At 41.9% G+C, this 20306-nt stretch overlaps 2 protein-coding genes across 3 annotated transcripts in view; one reads left to right on the forward strand and one right to left on the reverse strand.

The window, feature by feature from the left end:
- The window catches only part of adgra3 (adhesion G protein-coupled receptor A3), a 32947-nt gene extending 21432 nt beyond the window's left edge, over positions 1–11515 (reverse strand). Inside the window, exons 1-3 of one of the 2 annotated variants that reach the window (XM_030075884.1) lie at positions 10841–11515; positions 10487–10712; positions 917–988 (exon numbers count right to left, since the gene is read on the reverse strand). In XM_030075884.1, the coding sequence (XP_029931744.1) occupies positions 917–988; positions 10487–10712; positions 10841–10865 (323 nt within the window). In that variant the 5' untranslated portion in view covers positions 10866–11515. Of the gene's footprint in view, positions 1–916; positions 989–10486 lie in introns of both variants that reach the window. The other variant, XM_030075885.1, reaches the window with a different exon arrangement.
- Positions 11516–14543: 3028 nt separating this feature from the next.
- On the forward strand, positions 14544–20002 carry gba3 (glucosidase, beta, acid 3). The gene is made up of 5 exons (XM_030075886.1): positions 14544–14760; positions 15210–15437; positions 16142–16944; positions 18306–18429; positions 19746–20002. The coding sequence occupies exons 1-5, from the start codon at positions 14697–14699 to the stop codon at positions 19946–19948; spliced, it is 1422 nt and encodes a 473-aa protein (XP_029931746.1). The 5' UTR covers positions 14544–14696; the 3' UTR covers positions 19949–20002.
- Positions 20003–20306: the final 304 nt, after the last annotated feature.

The raw sequence follows: 20306 nt of genomic DNA on the forward strand, positions 1-20306 counted from the left end.
GAATGATATCCCTCCATGGTTCAAGCAATTCTCCCAAAGTGCATTAAATATTGACGGAGAACATACACTACAACCCCAATAAATGTCTTCACAATCTACTAGAGCTCATTTCCTTTTCGACTTTCATCTTTTCCAGTTTGTAAGCACTCAAAATGAGACATTCCCCTTTCATGACAAACTATAGCAACTTTACAATCTTCACTAACAATAAAACAACTGTAGCCTGCCAGCAATGGAGTATCCATAAAATAAACATCAAATTCACAAATCTTGCCTTAGCATATCTAGGACAGGTTGTGGAGTTGTTTCTCTGTGCTACTCCTTGTGAGGAACACAGGCCCCATCCCCCAAATACTCACTGTCCTGCATGTTGTGAGCATGTCACTAGGCAGACAACGGCCATCCCCTGAGGCCGATACCTATAATTAGCCATTTCTAGTGCCATGCACATGGTCTTCCGCCATGAACTGATATTCTTAACTGAGGCTAAGTGCTGTGTGGATGCCTGCTTATTTTCTATGACCTGGATGTTCTGTTGGCATGAAGCCAGTGTGTGTTTTACAAAGCTCCGACTCCGCCAGCATCAATCGTGGAGTGATGGATAGTTCCTGCTAATGCACTGGTAGGTTTAACATGAAATACTGCCTGGCTGTCTGACAACACGACCAAGATCCATGGACACAGATAAGTGTATGTGTCTGCTTCGAGGAACGCTGGATGGTAACAACTGAAACTAAGATGTCCCTCTTAGCCTTATTTGTATTCCAACCACAGATTAAAATCCTCATCTTAACTTTTTGGGGAGGGAAGTATTCAAAAGAATGCCACTGAGTATGCAAAGACATGACTGTAAACACTGATATAGCACTGCTCATGCAAATACATTTCAGGAAAAGAGAACAATAGTCATACTCACAGTCTTTCCAATGTAGACAATCCAATGAAGGATCCATTTTTGAGTTCTTGGATTTTATTGTTGCTTAGGATTCTGTAGGTGACAAAAAAAAAAAATCAGAAATACAGTCAGCAAATTAAAAGCACACCATTTACGGTCTTAACTTATTAATCTCTTCCACCCCACCAGTCGCTTCATCTTTACAAACCCATGTTACGTGGCCAAGCTTTGTTCAAACCAACACAAATTTATTTTAAATTCTAGTCAAGATTCCAATGTTCCCAAAGACACCAAATATGTCATGCTGAATTACACAGAATTGTGTATAAATGATCCACAAGGCATCTAGATAGTTTTCCACTTGATTTAATTGCACAGCCATAAAAATGGGATCTTGGGTTTGAATATTTCACTCACTACAAGTATGCTGTAGCTTCAGTGAGGCGTTGGATGAGTATTACAGGCCATGTTGCATTGTTGTACAGTATTGGAAGAAAAATCTTAATCTGAAGCCTCTTATGGGTAAATTGGAGGGAGAATTTGTGTCTTGAAACATGTGTCTCGCACGATATATGAGCTCTTGTGTGTAACTAAGTCTCAGTAGTGGTTTCTAGCTGAAGAACTACTCTGCACTTATTATAAGTCAAATTAAATATGAATGCGTTTGTAAAATAAATGCAATTTTCATGTATAAAGGTCCAACAGAGCTTTCAAGTTGGCAGCAAGGGAATGTATGTGTTTGATTTAATTTTCAAAGTGAATTTGATAGAACCAGGTGTCTCTTTCCACAGCCAGTAGCACTGTGCCACACTGCTGCTTATTGACATATAACAATATTATGTCAGATCTCATCCTTTGTCCTATTTCGAGACCTAGTCACAGAACGTTCCCTGCTGCCAGGAAGACATCAGAGGAAAAACAACATGATCTTCAGCCGACTATTTTCTTTCATGTTAAATTGGTAGCATCTGAACACTCTTCAAACAGGTAGCCAAAATGAGATAACGTGCAATCTTTCCTTGAAACCCCCTTGGCTGTTGCGGGTAAAGGTATCATAATCTGATCCGCAGTAGCAGTGACTCATTGGTGAGGCGCTTCCAGGATTTCTTTCCCGTCCAAATGCCACAATAAGTAATGTGCTCTAGCAACAGGGATATGTTTGATCACCAACAGGGTCAACTGTGAACTTGTGTTAGATGTTTGCTCGCTGCGACGTAACACGCCAAATGTCTAGAGTGGCTCAAAAGTATTACCGCCATTGAATGCACTCCAATAACAGTTCTGAGCCTCCTTTTTTGCAGACAATGTATGATTTATCTCCTTCCCTGCAATTTCAATACTCATAAAAAGATGCCTGACAATATCCTTACTGAATCTGACCTACTTGCCAAACGGGAGCTATCTTACAACAAAGAGCATGTTGTAGATGGGGTGCTTACATCAGCATCTAAAGTTTCATCTACTGGAACAAGTAAAATATGCCATTGTAAAGACAAAATGCACAATCCTATTTAAGCTGTGGTTCGATTGCACTATAGTGTCAAAATATCAGTTACAGAGTGTGATAAAATAATTCCCAGTAGTGTTAAATGGCATCCATAATTGGGTTTTGATACTCAACATTCCCTTACAGCAAGCGATGGAAGACTATCCTGTTTAGTCAGATATCAGTCATGTCATTTTCAGCATCATCACCCTAAGAATAAAGACAATTTGAGACAAAGTCCATGTGGAAGTGTGATTCTTGATTAGTTCCTAAATATGTAATAAACTAGCTTATATTATTAAGTTTACTCCAAGTGCAATGGACAAGCTCAGGAATCTCGTGCAAAGCCAAGGGCAAAAAAAAAAGCAAAGGGCAGCAGCTCCATCCTCAGTCCGTGACAGTTAAATGTCTGAGACCTCTCCCAGAAGGCCTGGTAAATCAATAGCGACGCTAACTTCTGGCAGAAAACCAAGCAAGGACTTGTGGTTAGTGTATGTTTTTGGCTAGCAGGGAGGGGATGTGGTGGGTGACATACATGCTAGCAGCACCCACAACCCGGGGCCAGATTGGAGTCATTATGGGGTGTTGAGGGGTTGTTTTATTACAGGGTTGGCCAGTGGAGACTCATTGGAGATTTACTTTTTGGCTCCCAACCACTCATGGAGAGTGTGCACACAAACAGTTCCTGTGTTTCACGGCGTGTGTTTTGCAGGCTTCTGCACGCTGAAATGGCAGATGTAAAAACATGGTGAGGTGAAGACTGCAAACTCTATCACGAACTGATGATACAGGCAGACACGCTGGGCCTCCCAGCAAGTGTTCATTCACAAAGTTCTCATTTATATCAGAGAAAATTTGGCCCGCCCAAGTCCTGCGCCTATGGATGATGATCATCATGTATGACACAGGGATAGGTTGATCATAGGGCTTGTTTGAATTTAGGGCCATGGGGCTCAGCATAATCAAATACATCTAACCATGCTGACTTTCTACAATATTTCTTTCTTTTTTTGCTCACTGGATTATGAAAACAAACAAAACATCCTCAGTCCCAAACCACAAAAGTGATTTGAGGTTGCATACAGCGCAAATGAGACCAATGCTTCTTACAAATTTATATATATTAGAGCTTATCTTCACAGAACACTATGTAATTAGGCTTACAGAGTAGATTATGAATTTAAAACAACACTTCTTGGGAGTCATTCAAATCCGCCTGCATAAATATACACTTCCAACCATGTGACTCTATGGATCGTCAAAATAAATCCGTGTAAGAGGGTTCTCCTGAGAGTCATGAGCCCTTTTCTTGCCCTCTTTCCATCCCTCCCTCCTTTGCATGCTTACCCTCCTTCGTCCGCCCTGTCCCTCCCTCTTCCTCTCCCTCATGACAGCAGTGTGACCTCGGTGTGATGGAAGCTGCTTTGGCTGCAAAACAGAGTCTTCTTTACACACTCCCATTGGACAGAACATTGCTGACCCGTAATATAATTTATTTCCCAGCTGGGACAGGGCAAGCACATAAGAGACAGGAGAAAATCTGTCCAGGGCTGAGGGCTATTTGAATAAGCACTGTAGGGATGTGACAAGAATCAATTGATACCGAGGTGCCAAGTCAACACCAAAGCTGACCAAAATGATCAATAGTAGAGTTTACAGTATCTGTACGATCGATACAACTTGATCCCTCACTCTGTTCCCCTCTGTATTCTAATGGAGCTTTGGTCTATGTTTATAGAGCAGAAACATTAAAAGTTGCAGAAAAGCTTATAGGACTGCGAATCAGAATCATGCCATTGTATTTACTGATGTAGAATAACATTCGTGTAGTTTCTCCAATTTGAAATGAGTATTTTGTTGGGCAGATTTGTTTTCTACTTGAAGGCCACAAGCCAGTGTTGCACTTGTGGGTTAGTGTTAGCCTATATGTTTAAATAATAGAAACAGATAAAATCCCTGTTCACTTGCTAGTCTTTATACAAATCTTTTTTTTTTTTTTTTTTTTTTTTTTTTAAAGTCATGGAGCAAATTCTGAAAGGGTCTTCTGTTTTTGCAGCACTATCAGCTCTACTGAGGTATTGAAAACTGGTATCAACTAACAAAGTTCAGATATCATGGCATCTCTAAAGGACTGTATATCAGAGTACAGGACATTCACATTTATGTTGTTTAGTTCCTAATTAGTCAATTACGTTGTGGCCCACCCCAGATCACTGTACAAATATTTATTTCCCACGTTAGGAAGGAGCTCCCTAGCATCTTTACTAGTTTGTGCACAACTGACACCAAAACAAGTTCCTGTACATTTATACTGTTTAGTGAATAAAGTAAGTATAATATTTAATCTCCCTAAGTGTAAGGGCATTAGTCAGATATTTACAGCAAAGCGTGTGGTCATCTGTGTGCAGAGCCCTGCCATTTCGTGTGTCCACCACCCCCAGGACGTCTGTAGCTAGACAGCTTCCTGACTGTCTGTTTTCGGTTGCCGGCCCAGTCTGTGGAAATTCCTCTGGGCTAGGCCTGAGACGATGGAGGAGGGGAGTCACCCTTATCTTGATGCATAGATAAGACCTGCCAGAGCTCAAGCCAGGAACAAGCTGCAGTGGGATCTGACCAAATCTCAAACCATGTCCCCCTGATGTAGGTGTTGTAAATCTCAAAGGCAGATATGGTTTAATTTTTTTTTTTTCTGAAGTTTTATGGCAGTAATTCTTGGAATAGTAAGCTTTGGGAAATTCAGCTTAGATTTACTTCTTGCTGTTTGGAGAGACATACTTGGTTTGTCCTTTGATTTAAAGAAAGTAATATAAAATAAAAAACTGCAATGGCCTATAGTTACCATTGTCTTCAAATGGAATATATGTCTCGGGAGTATGCCTGTGTTCTTTTCCACTTAAACTCCATCTTTGAAAGCAAAGGCATCAGGTTGTAAGCACAACGTTAGCCAGAGATGAACTTAACATGGACGGGCACTACATAAGCCCCTCACAGGCACATAGCGTTTTAAGGACAAGGCCAACTGGGGCTCTCTCTCCACACCATCTTTATACTCAAGAGACGGACAAAGAACTCCCGAGAGCACAGAGTTGTGACCCTTCAAGAGGGTTTCAGAAAACTTTGAGACTGCATTTGAGTTCATAAATCCCTTCTGGAGTGACTTCCTCTGTGAATACAGTGAATGGAAAAGTGGACCTCAGCTCAGGTGGAAAAAGGGAGTGCGCCAGTGGCTGAGGGGCTGAGGGGGGAGACTTGCCAAGGTGATTCTTTTTGCAATCTAACACTTTGTCACTTCACAAACTAGCACAAAAATATGTGAAATTATACCAAATAACCTCTGGCAAAGTGGATTCTCATCTGATTTTCCCATGGAGTACTGTAGCCCTTGTGTATTGACACTGCCAGCTGCTCACTACTTACAACTGCATACAGTCTTAGTGAGGGAAAAACAGTATCTAGTCCTGTAAAGGAATTCACTTTTGTTGAGGCAAGCTGAAAAGAGCGCTTGTCATACAAGCTCTCCTTGCCTCATCACTCTCCTAAAGTCATAAGCCTGACAATATCCCCTTTCAACATCCAACAAGCCAAGCTATCAGGAGGAGGCATTCACCTTATAGCTTCCTCTGGCTGAATGGAAAAATGATCCACCATGCAAACACAATAACAAAAGCAGATCAGGAGTAAATGAACTCACACCAGCAAGGCATCATATGCACTTAGCTCAGGTCCGTGCACAAAACTGAATAGCTTGTCTGGGATTAAACCTCACTGCGAGCTGGCCAACTCAAAGCTCGACAGGTCTGCATAATGAAAGGCTGTGAACTGACTGACTCAATATGCAGCTGTCAGTGCCTTTCCTTTGTGATTTTTTTTTTTGTTTTTCTTCTGCAAACATTGCAGAAGTGCAAATGAAAACACGGGAGCATTGCCTTTGTCCAAAGGCCTGCATGGAAAACAGAAAGAAAACCACACACACACAAAAAGCAAAACCTCTCTTACCACCGGACATGCATGACAGCAAACACCTGGTTACTAGTTACACAAGAACATCAAAGGCTCCCAGCATTGTGGGGCAGCTGTTTAATGTTGGCGTTAGATCAACAAATCAGATGACTGGTATAAGGAGTGGGATGTGTGAGTACATTTTAAAAATATAGTTGGTTTCAGAACCGTATGACTTTTTGCTGTATGAATACAAATTGCATCGGTGGAAATATTTTTCACAAAATTGAGGCAAAGCTACTCCACAGGTATGACTTCACTTTGGTCGGCTCCAGTGGCAGATAAAGGAAGTTAAGTCTCAAGGAAACCAGATGCGTGTGTGACCTTAACTCATGGTCTCTGCTGCCGTGAACCATGACAGTTTACTGCACTCCAAGGTGTCATCAACCTCAGCGTGCTTTTCCTGCAACCAGCGAGGAAATCCCTGCTTTCTTCTTTACGTTAGTCCCTGCGCTGCACTGCAGGGGCCAGAAACAGATGTGCTTGTTTGCACGATCCGACCCAGGTGCTTCTGAGAATGGATCCTGATTACACCAAACAAGCCTTGTAAAGAAATATGAGCCAGGTGAGTAAAGACTAAGAACAGCCAGCTTATATATAGGCTAGTCAGTTCCAGTTCCTGTCTGCACGGGAATGTGGGCTGAAACATGAACAGGTACACAAGAATAATCACTCATGTACACACCCAAACATACTATGCACGCAACCTGAATTATCCCACCATCTGAAGCAAAGGTTACATTCAAGCCCTTGCAGTTTTAGCAGAGTCTTGCACTGACATGGGAGGACAGGCCAGCTGTAAACACATTTGTGTCATTTCCTCTCAGATTACTCTGGCATGCGGTATCATTTGGAAAGCACAAATGCAGGGAATGCATCACTCATCCCTCCTCTACAGAGAGGCATTCAGAGCCCTAACTAGGGGAGAACTGCACTGGATAACTACACGCATTCACACTCAGGGTGAACTAATACCGCACACAATCAGTTAAGTCGGTTAAAATGATACTTTATTGTGTTACTACTTCATGTGCAGGCCAGGTATGCTCACAATAAAGAGTAAGACATGCAATAGTAGAGGGCTCTGGTTGTTCCACCCTGGTCTGGGGCAAATTTACTGGCATGGAGTCAGACCGATCATCCAGATGGTTCGACAAAGTCACCATAGCCTGAAGAGCATTCAACAAAAAATTCAAACAACTCCACTTTTGGTTTCAATCACTAGTTCTCTCTCTGGAAAGCTTGGATTCAAATTAAAATTCAGATGCACTGTCCAGACTGCTAAAGAGGAAAACAGGAAAGTGTACGTCTAAAGAAAGGGTGGGTATGATATATGGGTCTCTAATAACACCTAACTCCTGCTGCAGCTTCTGGCAAGGACTTTAATTAACATGCAGAGGAAGGCCTGCCAATTTGAATATCATCCAGATCACAGGGGAACTGTACCGCAACGGTTGCCATATCAACGAAATAACAACATTACCCCAGAAAGGTATAGTTCAAAAAGTCACGTGTGAAATCTGTTGTCGTTTTGTGTCATGTTTACAAATGAAAAATTTTTACTTCTGCCTGAAACTTCCGAATGAAACAAACCAAAGAGAAATGTGTTTACTGACACTTATGAAAGCCAGTTATGCTTATGCAATCCATTTCGATCTAGGTCCACATGAACACATTCAGAGAACATGGCTTTTTTTTTATTCAAAATAATCAAAATATCCTTTTAGGAATGATTCTTGAAAGCACATGGCATTCAAAAATGTTGGCTCGTTCAGTTTTCTTGCATGGTAATGTTTATTATTGTTCATTTTCTTGGGAAAAAAAAACTAAATATTATCCTTTCAGGTCTGCAAAGGGACATATTTGGTTAGAGGTGTTGGGCTCTATGTTGGCCAAACCAGGTAAATGACTGATTTTTCAAGTTCGGGAAAGGGTTTAGTGGAGCAGCTGAGACCCTTGCTTCAGTTCACTTAAGTCCACACCAGCTGTGTCCGTGGCAGGCCACTGTCAACCCCACTACGAGACAGTGGAAGAGCCATAAAACAGGCCCTTGGACCACAGCACCTCCAGGGAGAACTGGCCCATTTTACAGGTCATAAATTAACACCCACAAACTATGTAGTCAACGGGAATTTCTGTTTCATTGACACTTTCTTCTGCAGGGAGTGTTCCCATGGAGGGAGATTTCAAACCGCTATTGTTGTAAAATTTGTTTACAAAGGAGGTCAAAAAAAATACCCAGAAACCCAAAGAAAGTTAAGTGGGGACTGGGAGGAATTCCTGAGAGTTATGCACTGCTTGCTGTCTGGGCTCTCTAATTACATCTTTGTTGTTCTGTGGAGGCCATCCCTGAGTCACGGCGCTTAAGCTCAATGCGAAGCCATGAGGAACGTGGCTCAACATCCAATCCGTCACTGTCAATAGGAATGAGATGACAGACTCCGAGCTCATTGAAGACAACAGACACAGCAAACACAACTGGAGAAAAGGCCCGCAGGCAACTTCATTCACTCACTGAGCTGACAAAGCTAAGCAGCTATACCCTCCCTAGTTATGGTAGTATTCAACAGCGAAGATGTAAAAGTAATCCAAAACGTGTAATTTAAAAATTCCAATTTTCCTATTCTGTAACTAATACGAGATTGTCACCAGAGATGTGTCACACTGTAGTCGCCTGAGTATATTGTCTTGATTCAACATCCATTTATTAGATCCAACTAAGAAGATAACTCACACCAGCCATTTCTTTTCCTTTGTTTACTTCCCAGCAGTCTATCATTTGCTTTCTGGCCCCGCCGCCCCTGGTCTCTATATACCCCCATGCTCACCACGAGCACAAAATGTACACTTAAAATGAAATCAATGTATTTCTAAAGCACACTTACATAAATGCCTCTGCAGTTTACAAGATTTTTTTTTAACAGTGGGGTCATGGATGGGTTTTGAAATGGACATTCACTTATGCTCAACTTCCAGTGTGTTTTCATCCTTTTGGGGAGTCAGGGCGCCAAAACAAAGACTGACAGCTGTACCAATAAGCCTTTCAAATATTGGCTGATATGATGCTGTGAAAGACATTCATTATGTTTCTCATCATAAAACATCACATTTTGGAATAGATTAGAATACAACAGTGGGAATTAGCTAGATCTCCCATTTAATAATAATCAACTGGTGAAAGCAACACAGTGGATTTTCAGTGGATTTTAGCAAAACTGGTCCCAACTTCATGCTTACTTGGATGTGCTGCCAAATGCAGTGCACTACACAAACCAGATGTAGCCCTATCAGGAAGTGTATATTCAAGGCAATGGAACAAACCCCACCAGGATCAATTCACAGCCAGTCAGCTGCTATACCTATTAAAATACCACTGAGATATAGGAAGAGGACAGAATAGGTCTTGGGCGTAAGCCCTGTCTTAATAGCCAAAATACCTTCCTATGTGTGGATCACCAGACTACAGAAAGACATGAGGCTACTGTTACACTGGGTTTACATTTACACCACTGCATTATGCTGCTGTGAAAAGGAGATATGTGGGTGATAAAGAATGGACACAATTATAACAGTGCACTTCTTTCTAACCTAGATCTGTTTTTTAAAGTCAGACAATGGAGTGATTTTCACTCAAAATTATGAATAAGACAAAGCACCTATGTGAAAGTTCATCTATGGCATGTGTCTTGTGGGCAGTAGTAAATTTTCTTTCCTTCATGAAGAAGAACTGTGGTAATCCAATAATAATTTCAGAAAGACAAAGGTAAAAGAAGTGTGTAAAGTCCCCTTAGGGATATAATAGGGATATTATATGATGCCACTGGGAATAAGGCCACTATAAACTTAGGCTATTATTGACTTGCACAGACACACAGTCTGATTCATCGTTAGGGTCTGTAGAATAGAACAGAATGGTGATTGCATTGTAGTCTAATGCACTACTACTGCAACACTACTGGTGAAATACAGCGGTAATAAACAGGTCAGTATTCAAAGTTTAATGAAAGAAATAAACAGGCTTGGGGGTTAGGCTAAATGGCTTCAAATCAGTCTGCCGGCGCAGCATCAGTGGTGCAAGAGCTGTGATTTGCTGCCTGTATACTCACAAAGTGACTGTTCTGTTGGGGAAGGAGTCTGGGGGTAACACCTGATGGAGCTCCATGTTGCTGCAAACCACTTTCCTGTCCGACGGCAGGCTTTTCCCAGCGCTTTTTGAGCGTTCATCATATGATTTGCAATCAGATGATACGGCCGAGCCGCCGCCGCCGAGCAGTAAAATCACAAACAACTGCAACAGATCCACCCTCATTTTCAAACACGGCTGGAAAACCACTGCAGCATTGGCAAAGAAAAGAATGTATAAATAATAAATAGAGCAGGGCGGCTGGCAATAGGGTATGCTATGAAAAGGTGGTCTGTAAGACACACTCAATAGACCCCGTTAGAGACAAAAATGAAACCTCTGTCATGTTGTGATAATCTCATTTGGCTCAAATGAACCTTCCTCCTCCATTTCTCGCAAGGTTTTGGCTTGGCTCGGCGGCGCTCAGCCCGACTGAGGTGTCCTTCTTTGTTTGCCACACGACTCGCTTATAATTCCCTTTCCATCCTGATGTGGTGCTCATTTCCTCCAACACGCCAAAGCGGAAAAAAAATTCACAAGTGTTGAATACGTCCACTGGTTATAAAATAACTTGTCCAAGTGTTGAGGGGGTTTCTTTGTTGGCCATAGCGCGGATCCGAGCGAGAGTGTTGTCTGCTCCGCGGGAGACGGCTGCAGTCATCCCAGGTTATCAACACCACCGCCGCCACTGTGCGCTAACTTCAGGAAGCTCTCAAACTTTCTCACGGATATTTCCCGACTCTGTGGACTGTATACTGAACCGAGGAAAAGCAAGTAAACTTTCTCCCCTTGCTCTCTCTCTCTCTCTCTCTGTAAAGCTTCAACTTTACCCCAAAGGAATGGTATCCAGGTTTAGTTCCAAGAGGAAATTACTCAGGAGGAAAAAAAAAAATACACGAAAGCGCAATAAACAAGCCTTCCTGAGTTGAGTCTTCCGTAAACAAAGTGTATTACGCTACATCCCGCAATGAAATGAAGAATATCCAAAGTGGCTGTTGTTGCTCTTTCAGTCCCCCTCTTTCTTTAGAAAGTTACACTGCCACTTCCCTACCCATTGAGAAGTCCTTTCCCATAGTCCTGCCCCGGGTCCCACCAGTGTCAAGCTAGATAGCACAAAACCAGTATATCCCGTATGGTCTTTCAAAATAAAACCCTACATGACGAACGTCTCGTGCAACTTTTTCAACCCACAAAACAGTAAATAAAGGAGGAACGTTGAGTTTATGTCTTATTATAAAACCATAACCCTATATCTGATGTATTTTGAGTGATTTTTCTCGAAGTTTCGATTTGATTTTGCCGTCCTGGTCACCCAACCTGATACTTCGTTCACACTTATCATGAACGAAGGTTAGGTGAGTATGGAGGAACTTCCTGTTAGTCGTTCTAGGCAATTTTGTTGCAAGACCCTGTCAGTGTAGAAATCCATACTCTCCGTTGGAAAAACTCATGCCTGCCATTGAACACTGACTACCCTCTCTTTTTCAAATACTGTGGACTCAAAGTAAGTTTTCCCTCTAGTCAACGTGACTCCAGCTGCGTCAAGCTCACCAGAGGGCGCCTGGAAGGCACCGGAAGTTCTACGAATTTGCCTCCAAAATAAACAGCGAAATGATTCATCTTTTTTTTTTTTTTTTTGGGGAGGGGGGGGGGGGGGGGGGGGGGGGGGCTAGTAGGCCTAGTGTGGCGCACAGTGTGAATGAATCACAGAGGTGGAATTGGAGTCGCTTTATACGGAAGTTAATCCGCACCTTGCCCAGCCTGGCATGTTGATTTAAGTGGCAAAGTCCGTTCTACTCCAGCTGGACGAATTCCATTAAATCCCAGTGAATCCAAATCAATATCAGCGAATCTCACACTGTAATTAGATGCAAAGCAGATAATGCTACTGCCTAATTCTAATGCATCGACAGGTAATCTTACATGACAAAATTCCCAATATTAATGTAGCTATTTCTGACTGGCATGTTTGCCACTGTTCCTGAGCCATGCAGGCCTAATCTGTAGGCTGTGGCAATCACTCAGATTTGGAAATTCCCCTGATTTTCTTGTCCCAGTACTTTCAAATAACTTTCAAACAGAATCATTTTGATGTAGATACCACAACATCAGGTTTGCAGAATCTAGATGTGTCGTCCTGGGAAGCAGACCTCCGTCAGTAGGTTACAGCAAGAAGAGAAACAGACGAGTGAACGTCCATGAAGGAAAAGTGCACAAGTCATTTGCGTATTAATCTTCATCCCAATTTTTACAATCGGGATCACAGCCTCTAGTCTTCAAATAGCCAACCTTGAGTTAATCCTGTCAGACTAGTTAAAATCTCTCTCTCTCTCATTCATTCATTCACCCATTCATTCTGGAGGTGACAAATTCATCACTTTTGTTTTGAAGGCAAATTCGCCTGTCTTCCGGGCCGATTCACCTAACTGGTCACCTTAACCCTAACCCGTGACGTCATGTACCCCTTAACACAAATGGACTGCCTCCCTACCTGCTCACCATCTGCCAGAGTTTGCATTATTTTCATCATGATGGCATAAATCCATGAAAAGCCGGTGTGAAACTGTCTCATGTGTTATGAAGAAGTAAAAATACCAAAACAACACTATAGTAATATAACTAGTCAGTTTATGGTTACATGGTCATATTTTACGTAGTAGAGACTATTATATTACAACATCATAACATTATAATTAGCCATAATTGAGATGCTATGAACAAGCCAGTAACCATAGGCTATAAATGAATTGCATGTGCGGTTGATGTCTATCTCTTCCTATTGTGTCTCTTTCTTCCTGTGGCCTATACATCCAGCCTGCTCTCAGCTTTGCTGGCCTCAAACAAGTCCAGGCTTGCTTGCAAGAAACAGTGGCCATGAAAAATGAGCATGGAGCAAAATAATATGCTTTCATAACGTCAATGTCAGAGGAGGGGTGGTGGTGGGTCTGCTGAAGAAGAGGATTTGTGCGCCAGAGGCCTATTCGTCTTTTTTGTTGTGATCTAGTCGAGTGAGTGCCTTCACTTTAGGGGAGGAAAACACTGGATAACCTTGCAGTGATCACAAGCCAGGAAAGCCAGTGCCTCCAGGCCATGATGCTCCTATTTCAATTAATCTAGGTTTGTTGTCAGGACCTTGCAGGAGCCCGGAGTCCACTGACAAGAGTTTGTCTGCAAACAGGAATCTCCCTGAACAACAACAACAACAGAAGATGAGATGAGATGTTATTTTTGTTGGTGCAGCTGAAGCAGGAATGAAGTATGTGGTTGGTCATTGTATGAGCAGAACAGGAGTGTGCAACATAAATCAAAAACATGTCATTGAATACAAAGAGACTTACTTGCTTGTTTAATTCACTCTACCTCAACCTTATTTCTTTTTCTTTTTCAACTTTTTCTTTCACTTATTTCTTTTTTTTTCTGGAGTAATGCATCAAATGTCAATTTTGTCACAATATCACATAATTCATTTATACACTGGACAATGCGGGTGAATACTTTTTTCTTAAAAATAAAATAAACCTATCCACAAAATGATCAACACATGTCATGAGAAAACAATTCCCCGTCTCATCGAGGCCAAAATACGCACTGCAAAACTGACGTATGTGACGTGTGCTGGACGTATCCACGGAGCGCAACGTGCTGCTTTCATGCTCTCCTTGTAAAGTTCACCCCAACATCCCATTCCCAATCCTAAACTTCCAAGTGAGAAGACAACATAACGGACCCTGTTAGAAAGGTATATATTTTTTTGGAGAATCTTGTTTGTTTTTTGCGATAAAGTGGACGCGGAGCTAATTTGCAGCGTCAAAATAAATAGGAGCGAATTTAAATCAAATGCACAAAATGAACGGCTAAATACAAACGTGTATCATTTTTTGTAAAGTACTAAAAATGTCATAGTGATATGTTTATTTTACCATCAAGTGCCGAGTTATCTGCAACCCCGTCCGCCTTCTGAACATTTCATCTCAGTAGCGCTCCTCGCAATCACGAGCGTAAAAACCGTAACATCCGACGGAAAGTAAAGGCAACACTCCTCTTCCCAGTGTTTGAGTCGGAAGCGCCGCTCGGTTCTTCATGCTGATTTCAGATTATTTGTTTGGATCGGTCAGACGCTGAATGTGCAAACAGTTAAAACTCCACCAGAAATATCCAAAATCTGATTTGTGTCAGTCGATCTAAGACCGCTAATGGCAAACATGTTCCCATGTGACTTTGCATGGGGAGCGGGCACCGCTGCGTATCAAATAGAAGGTATGTAAACCCAGCCAGAGTTGGGTCGCTGCTTGTTGCAAGCACACTCCATTCAAACCCAAGGCGTAGTGTTCCTCTGACACATTTATGTTGGCCCACATGTTGTGTTGATGCAGTTATAACCCATGAAAAAACACAACAGGAATTTCCTTATCACCGTAATTACTCGGGACACACTTGAATTCGCATGTAAAAAAAAGTTATAAATAATATTTCTGCTGCACTCTTTCCAAAAGAGCTGTCTTAATCTGATCTGAACTTTCTGATGATATGCCAATAACAGCAAAAGTAAAAAGTATAGGTTTACATATGTTTGAGAAATGTCATGCATACATAAGCAATCTTAACATCATGCAGAAAAAACAACAAACATTTGTGTGTGTGTGTGTGTGTGTGTGTGTGTGTGTGTGTGTGTGTGTGTGTGTGTGTGTGTGTGTGTGTGTGTAAAGGTGGCTGGGACGCCGACGGTAAAGGACCGAGTATCTGGGACACGTTTTGTCACGGTGAGAGAGGCAGAGTGTTCGGGGAGCAGAGCGGAGATGTGGCCTGCGACAGCTACGAGCTGTGGGAGGAGGACCTCAAGTGCATCCAGCAGCTTGGACTAACACACTACCGTCTGTCTCTGTCCTGGGCCCGCCTCCTGCCTGATGGGACCACACAGCATGTCAATCACAAAGGTACTTCCATGGTATCCCTGGGAGATCAGTGCCAGAGTTACACAACATAAAATACAAGTCAGAGTTATAACAAGTCTGGTGGATATTATTTGTGAATGCAGGACAGAGAAACAGCTGCATTTGAATCACAGCTCTGTACAGTTATGAAAAATACAATTTATAATTTATTTATTTTTTTGGAAAAGTTTTAGCAATGTAGTGAAAGTAGTGCACACAGGTGATGCATGAGGATTTTTTATGATTTCTCATGCATCAGTTTGTCTCAGTCTGGTGAAGTCTGGTGAAGAAAATGGAAAATTGCTTAATATACAGCCACATCTTTGATCAAACAAATGCAAGTTGCCAGCCCAGGTTCAAATCCAGCCTCTTTTTCTGCATATTTGCTGCATGTCATCCCCCTTCTCTCTCCTGCCTCTCCTGTCTCTCTCCACTGCCGCTATTGAATACAGCAGAAATGCCAAATAAAGGTGTTATTCACTTTTTCTAGAGAGACTCATATACAGTATTTGAAATAAAGACTGACTTCTGCAACATATATTGTTTTAAAACATCTTATCAGTGGCAACTTTGAAAAAATTGGACATGAAACTATAATATATGTAGAAGTCATGGAAAACAAAAGGGGGTAAATGTTGAATGTCACAGTCTTAGTCCTATTTTACCATTTACCCTGTTTACGACTGTCCTTTGTCTCTGTCCAACAGGTGTACAATACTACAACAAGGTGATTAATGACTTGCTGTCCTGTAATGTTTCACCCATGGTCACCCTTTACCACTTTGACTTGCCTCAAGCTCTTCAGGACCAGGGTGGTTGGAAATCACCAGGTATGGCAGCTCTCTTTGATAGCTATGCCCAGTTCTGCTTCCAGACATTTGGGGACCGTGTTAAACTGTGGATCACCATCAACGAGCCGTACGTGTGCGCCAAACTGGGCCATGAGGACGGTGTCCACGCGCCAGGGCTTAAAGAACCGGGGACCGCTGCCTACCTGGTGGGCCACAACATGCTCCGAGCCCATGCCATGGCCTGGCATAGCTATAACTCCCTCTACAGGCCAGCACAGAGGGGGGCGGTGTCACTGGCAATCAACAGTGACTGGGCTGAGCCATTAGACCCAGCAAGCACAGAGGACATCGCTGCTGCTGAGCGGTACCTTGCATTTACACTGGGCTGGTTCGCCTGGCCTGTGTTTGTCACTGGAGATTATCCGGAAAGTATGAGATCTGCCATTGACGCTCAAAGTAAGAAGCTGGGATACAATGGCGGATCGAGGCTGCCCAGGTTCTCCAAAGATGAACCCTCTGTTCTGGGCACGGCGGACTTCTTTGCTTTGAACTACTACACGTCCCGTAACGTGAAGCCTGGAGGAGGGTGTGGACAGATGCTGTGCATGAAGGCTGACCGAGATGCAGAGGAAGTGTTGGATCCATCATGGCCGGTGTGTGGAGTGTCCTGGCTTGCTGTGGTGCCTCATGGTCTGAGGAAACTCCTCAAGTACATCAAGGTAAAGGGAGACTAAGGTCTTTGTCATAAGGGATTAGGCTTGGGCGGTATCACCGTATTACGCTGCTCCAGGGTATTTAAAAATCCCAAGAGTATGATTTCCACTGCCGTCAAAAATACAGAAGCTCATCTTCCCGTTAAACTGATGTGGAGATGCTGTATTGAGGTGATGTATGGTAGTGCACCGCACTGCCATAATATTATTTCCTATCTATTATCCATTATTCTCTGGGCCATAAGTATTTAAATCCAACAAGACTTGTCTAAGTAGGCGAACTGTGTATTAGACACCCAGCATTGCAGGCTAGACAATGTCACACATGCTACAATGATGTCTGTCATCAACAGCTCAGCTTTTACTTAAAAAATAAATTATATACACAATAATATCATTCACCATATCCTCAGATGAAATGTCAGAAAGGTATGAAGGTATAAAAAAATAGATACCGAATTAGGGATCATACCTAGGGCAAGGTGATATGAATGAAAAGGATTATCACTGTATCCATGACCAAATACTTTGATATCGATATTGTGACAATATTGTAGGGTTGAGATTTTTGCACATGAGCTTTTTGACAAATAATTAGTAGTGTGGATATAACTAAGCAGACAGAGACAAATAAAAGAACATATCTGTCTAATGTGTGCAGAAAATGGCATCCATTACTGTAATGCAGCCTATAAATCAGATGAAGACAACGCTTATGCCATGTCATGATACTACAATAATGAAAATCCAAAAATATATCTAGTTTTGTACCACGGTATTGCATATCTTTCTATACCATCTCGATATATTGCCCAGTCCTAATCATACCTCAACAGCTTTGGTTTATATTTGTACTTTGCATGAAGCTGGAAGCAGGCAGTTACCATTTGGTCTTCGTCACTAAGGGTGGAAAAAAAAAAAAAAAAACTCAAAAATGGGCTTGCCCGTGTCCTTCAATTTGACTTTGAATTCAATCAGCTGAAATGTGAAATCATTTTTCTGTGTCTCCCTTACAGACCAACTAAGAGACAAATTACCTCCAGCCAAATGAGCAGAAAACTCTGACATTTGTTTAGTGTCTTGCTATCAATTTTGCATGAAGTAATCTGCTTTTAACACCTCTAGAAACACATTGATGCTTCATTAGTGCTGTCACATTGAATGAAGCGGTTATTTGGGTGAAAACTATTTGCAAACGAGCAATTTCCTGCTGTTGTGACTTGTCACAGGCCATTAAGTTGAGCTTGGCACTGTTGAAATGCAGCTACACACACACTGCACACTGTTGGCCACTTTGTCTCTTGCTGGAATGTCTGACAGCCTTGACGCCTTGTTGCACTATGATGTCTGAACCTGTGACTTTGCAGGGCACCTTCAACAGCCCTGCAGTCTACATCACAGAGAATGGCTTCTCTCAGACGGGGCCCGTGCAGACGGAGGATGTGCAGCGCTGTGCGTTTTACCGGGACACTATCTTGGAAGTGGCTAAAGGTAATGGCTGGCAAGTGCTGCATATTGAACGTCTGCCACTGAAAAACAACAGCACCCAAGAACATAATGAGTTTAAACCATGTTTGTGCTAGTCAGATTTCCATGACAATTATAACAGGATCCAGGCATCGAGTGATGGCTGTTGGCTCTATGCTTGTGTGTTTGCATTCACTCTCCTCATCACCAGATTGTCTCTCTCTGTCAGTTTCCCTCTGCTTGAAATAAAACAACACTAAGTGTGTGTAGTGATGGCCATTCTGCTTCTGTGGCAATAGACTGTAATTCTATAAAAAACGGGTTATATTTTCGAAGGGCTTAGTTATTTTTACTACATTTTCTATGCCCAAATTCTACTCATCAGCTAATACATGACACATTACTATCAGCTCCTCCTTGACTATTTTTTCCCCTTTTGCTTAATGCTGTTAACACATTTTCCCTCTTTTACTCGTTTACTGTCAAAAATCATCAGGATGACCCATTTATCAACCCACTGACCAATTCCCTAATCTATATAATCATGTTACTTGGCATTTACTGTTAATCAGTCAAAGAAAATGCACCACCAAAACATCTCTGCTTGTTATTGGAGGTCACATATTATGCAGTAAGGGACATCTAAGCTTTATAGAAAATCACTTTAGTTCTGTGTTAAGACAATATAGAACCATTAGAGCACATAGGATAATGACTTAAAACATTTCCTATTGTATTTGTATGACTTTGTGGTAAAATAGGTGGAATTGTCTTTATTCCATGTACCTGATGTTTACTAGGAGACATAAACACTAAAATTCTCCTTTTAATTGGGTAGTGTTTTTCCTTCCTTCCTTCCTTCCTTTTTTTGCATTTTTTGTTTTCCATTTCCTCAGTAGGTATGTGTAATAACTGGTCACAAAAAGCTTTTTCTGGCGAGATTTGCAATTCTTTAAACTTTTTATATGTTACAGTCTTCTGCTCCAAACCTTTTATTGTCTGAGTAAAAGGTATTGGTAAGAGATTAAAGATGTTGTCTTTATCCCTAACAGTCGCAGAAAGCATAATTCATACATTACTTGCCAAGGCACTCGCAGCTGTGTGTAAACAAGGCTAAGATAGTCATAACTTGTTGGACATAAATCTCTCCCTTGGTTCGCTCGGTTCAGAAAAGTTAATAGCAGCAGCTCACTGGATGCTAATCCCTTTACATGTCATGCCAGCAGTCAGGGGTTAACTTCTCTTGTAAAACAAGTGCATTTGCATTAACTCCTGTCATATGTGCACAATTACAACTCCTCTCCATGTTTCTTGCTCTGTGTGTGTCCTCGACTGCTTAGCTATTGGAGAAGATGGTGTCGACGTCCAGGGATATTTTGCGTGGTCGCTCTTGGACAACTTTGAATGGTCAGATGGGTTCAGCGTTCGTTTTGGACTGTTCCATGTGGACCTCTCTAAAGCAGAGCGAACTCGAGCCATTTACCGTTCGGGACAGGAGTATGCAGAAATCATTATGAAACACAAAACTCACACCAAGGACTGAAGACCGTTTTCACTTTTCCATGCATTCCTAATAAACTAACAGCTGTTGCATACACATTTTGTTTGTTTGTTCGTTTGGTATGTCAGCTGTGCACATGCGCACTTACACATGCATCCAGATTTGAAAACGACGATTGTTCCTGAATGTCCTATCAATTCAGAAAATGTTTCATGAAATGGAAAGAAAGGAGTAAGCTGACTTGGTTGTCTTCACAAGAAAATCTGACTTTGGCAGGGGATGCGAGGACATGGCCAAAGAGTGTTAAGTTGATTCAACGGAATGGAAATTAGTATTCTATCTTGCCCAATTCCCAGTCAATCTGTGCAAGGAGGTTTATGAAGAGGGGAGAATTCCCCAC

The sequence above is a fragment of the Myripristis murdjan genome, chromosome 18 (genome assembly GCF_902150065.1).
Source record: "Myripristis murdjan chromosome 18, fMyrMur1.1, whole genome shotgun sequence".
Classification (NCBI taxonomy): Eukaryota; Metazoa; Chordata; class Actinopteri; order Holocentriformes; family Holocentridae; genus Myripristis; species Myripristis murdjan.

Coding starts and splice junctions, on each gene's coding strand:
- gba3 (XM_030075886.1), top strand. CDS start 14,697: ATGGCAAACATGTTCCCATGTGACTTTGCATGGGGAGCGGGCACCGCT. Junction 14,761..15,209: donor CGCTGCGTATCAAATAGAAG/GTATGTAAACCC, acceptor GTGTGTGTAAAG/GTGGCTGGGACGCCGACGGT. Junction 18,430..19,745: donor TATCTTGGAAGTGGCTAAAG/GTAATGGCTGGC, acceptor TCGACTGCTTAG/CTATTGGAGAAGATGGTGTC.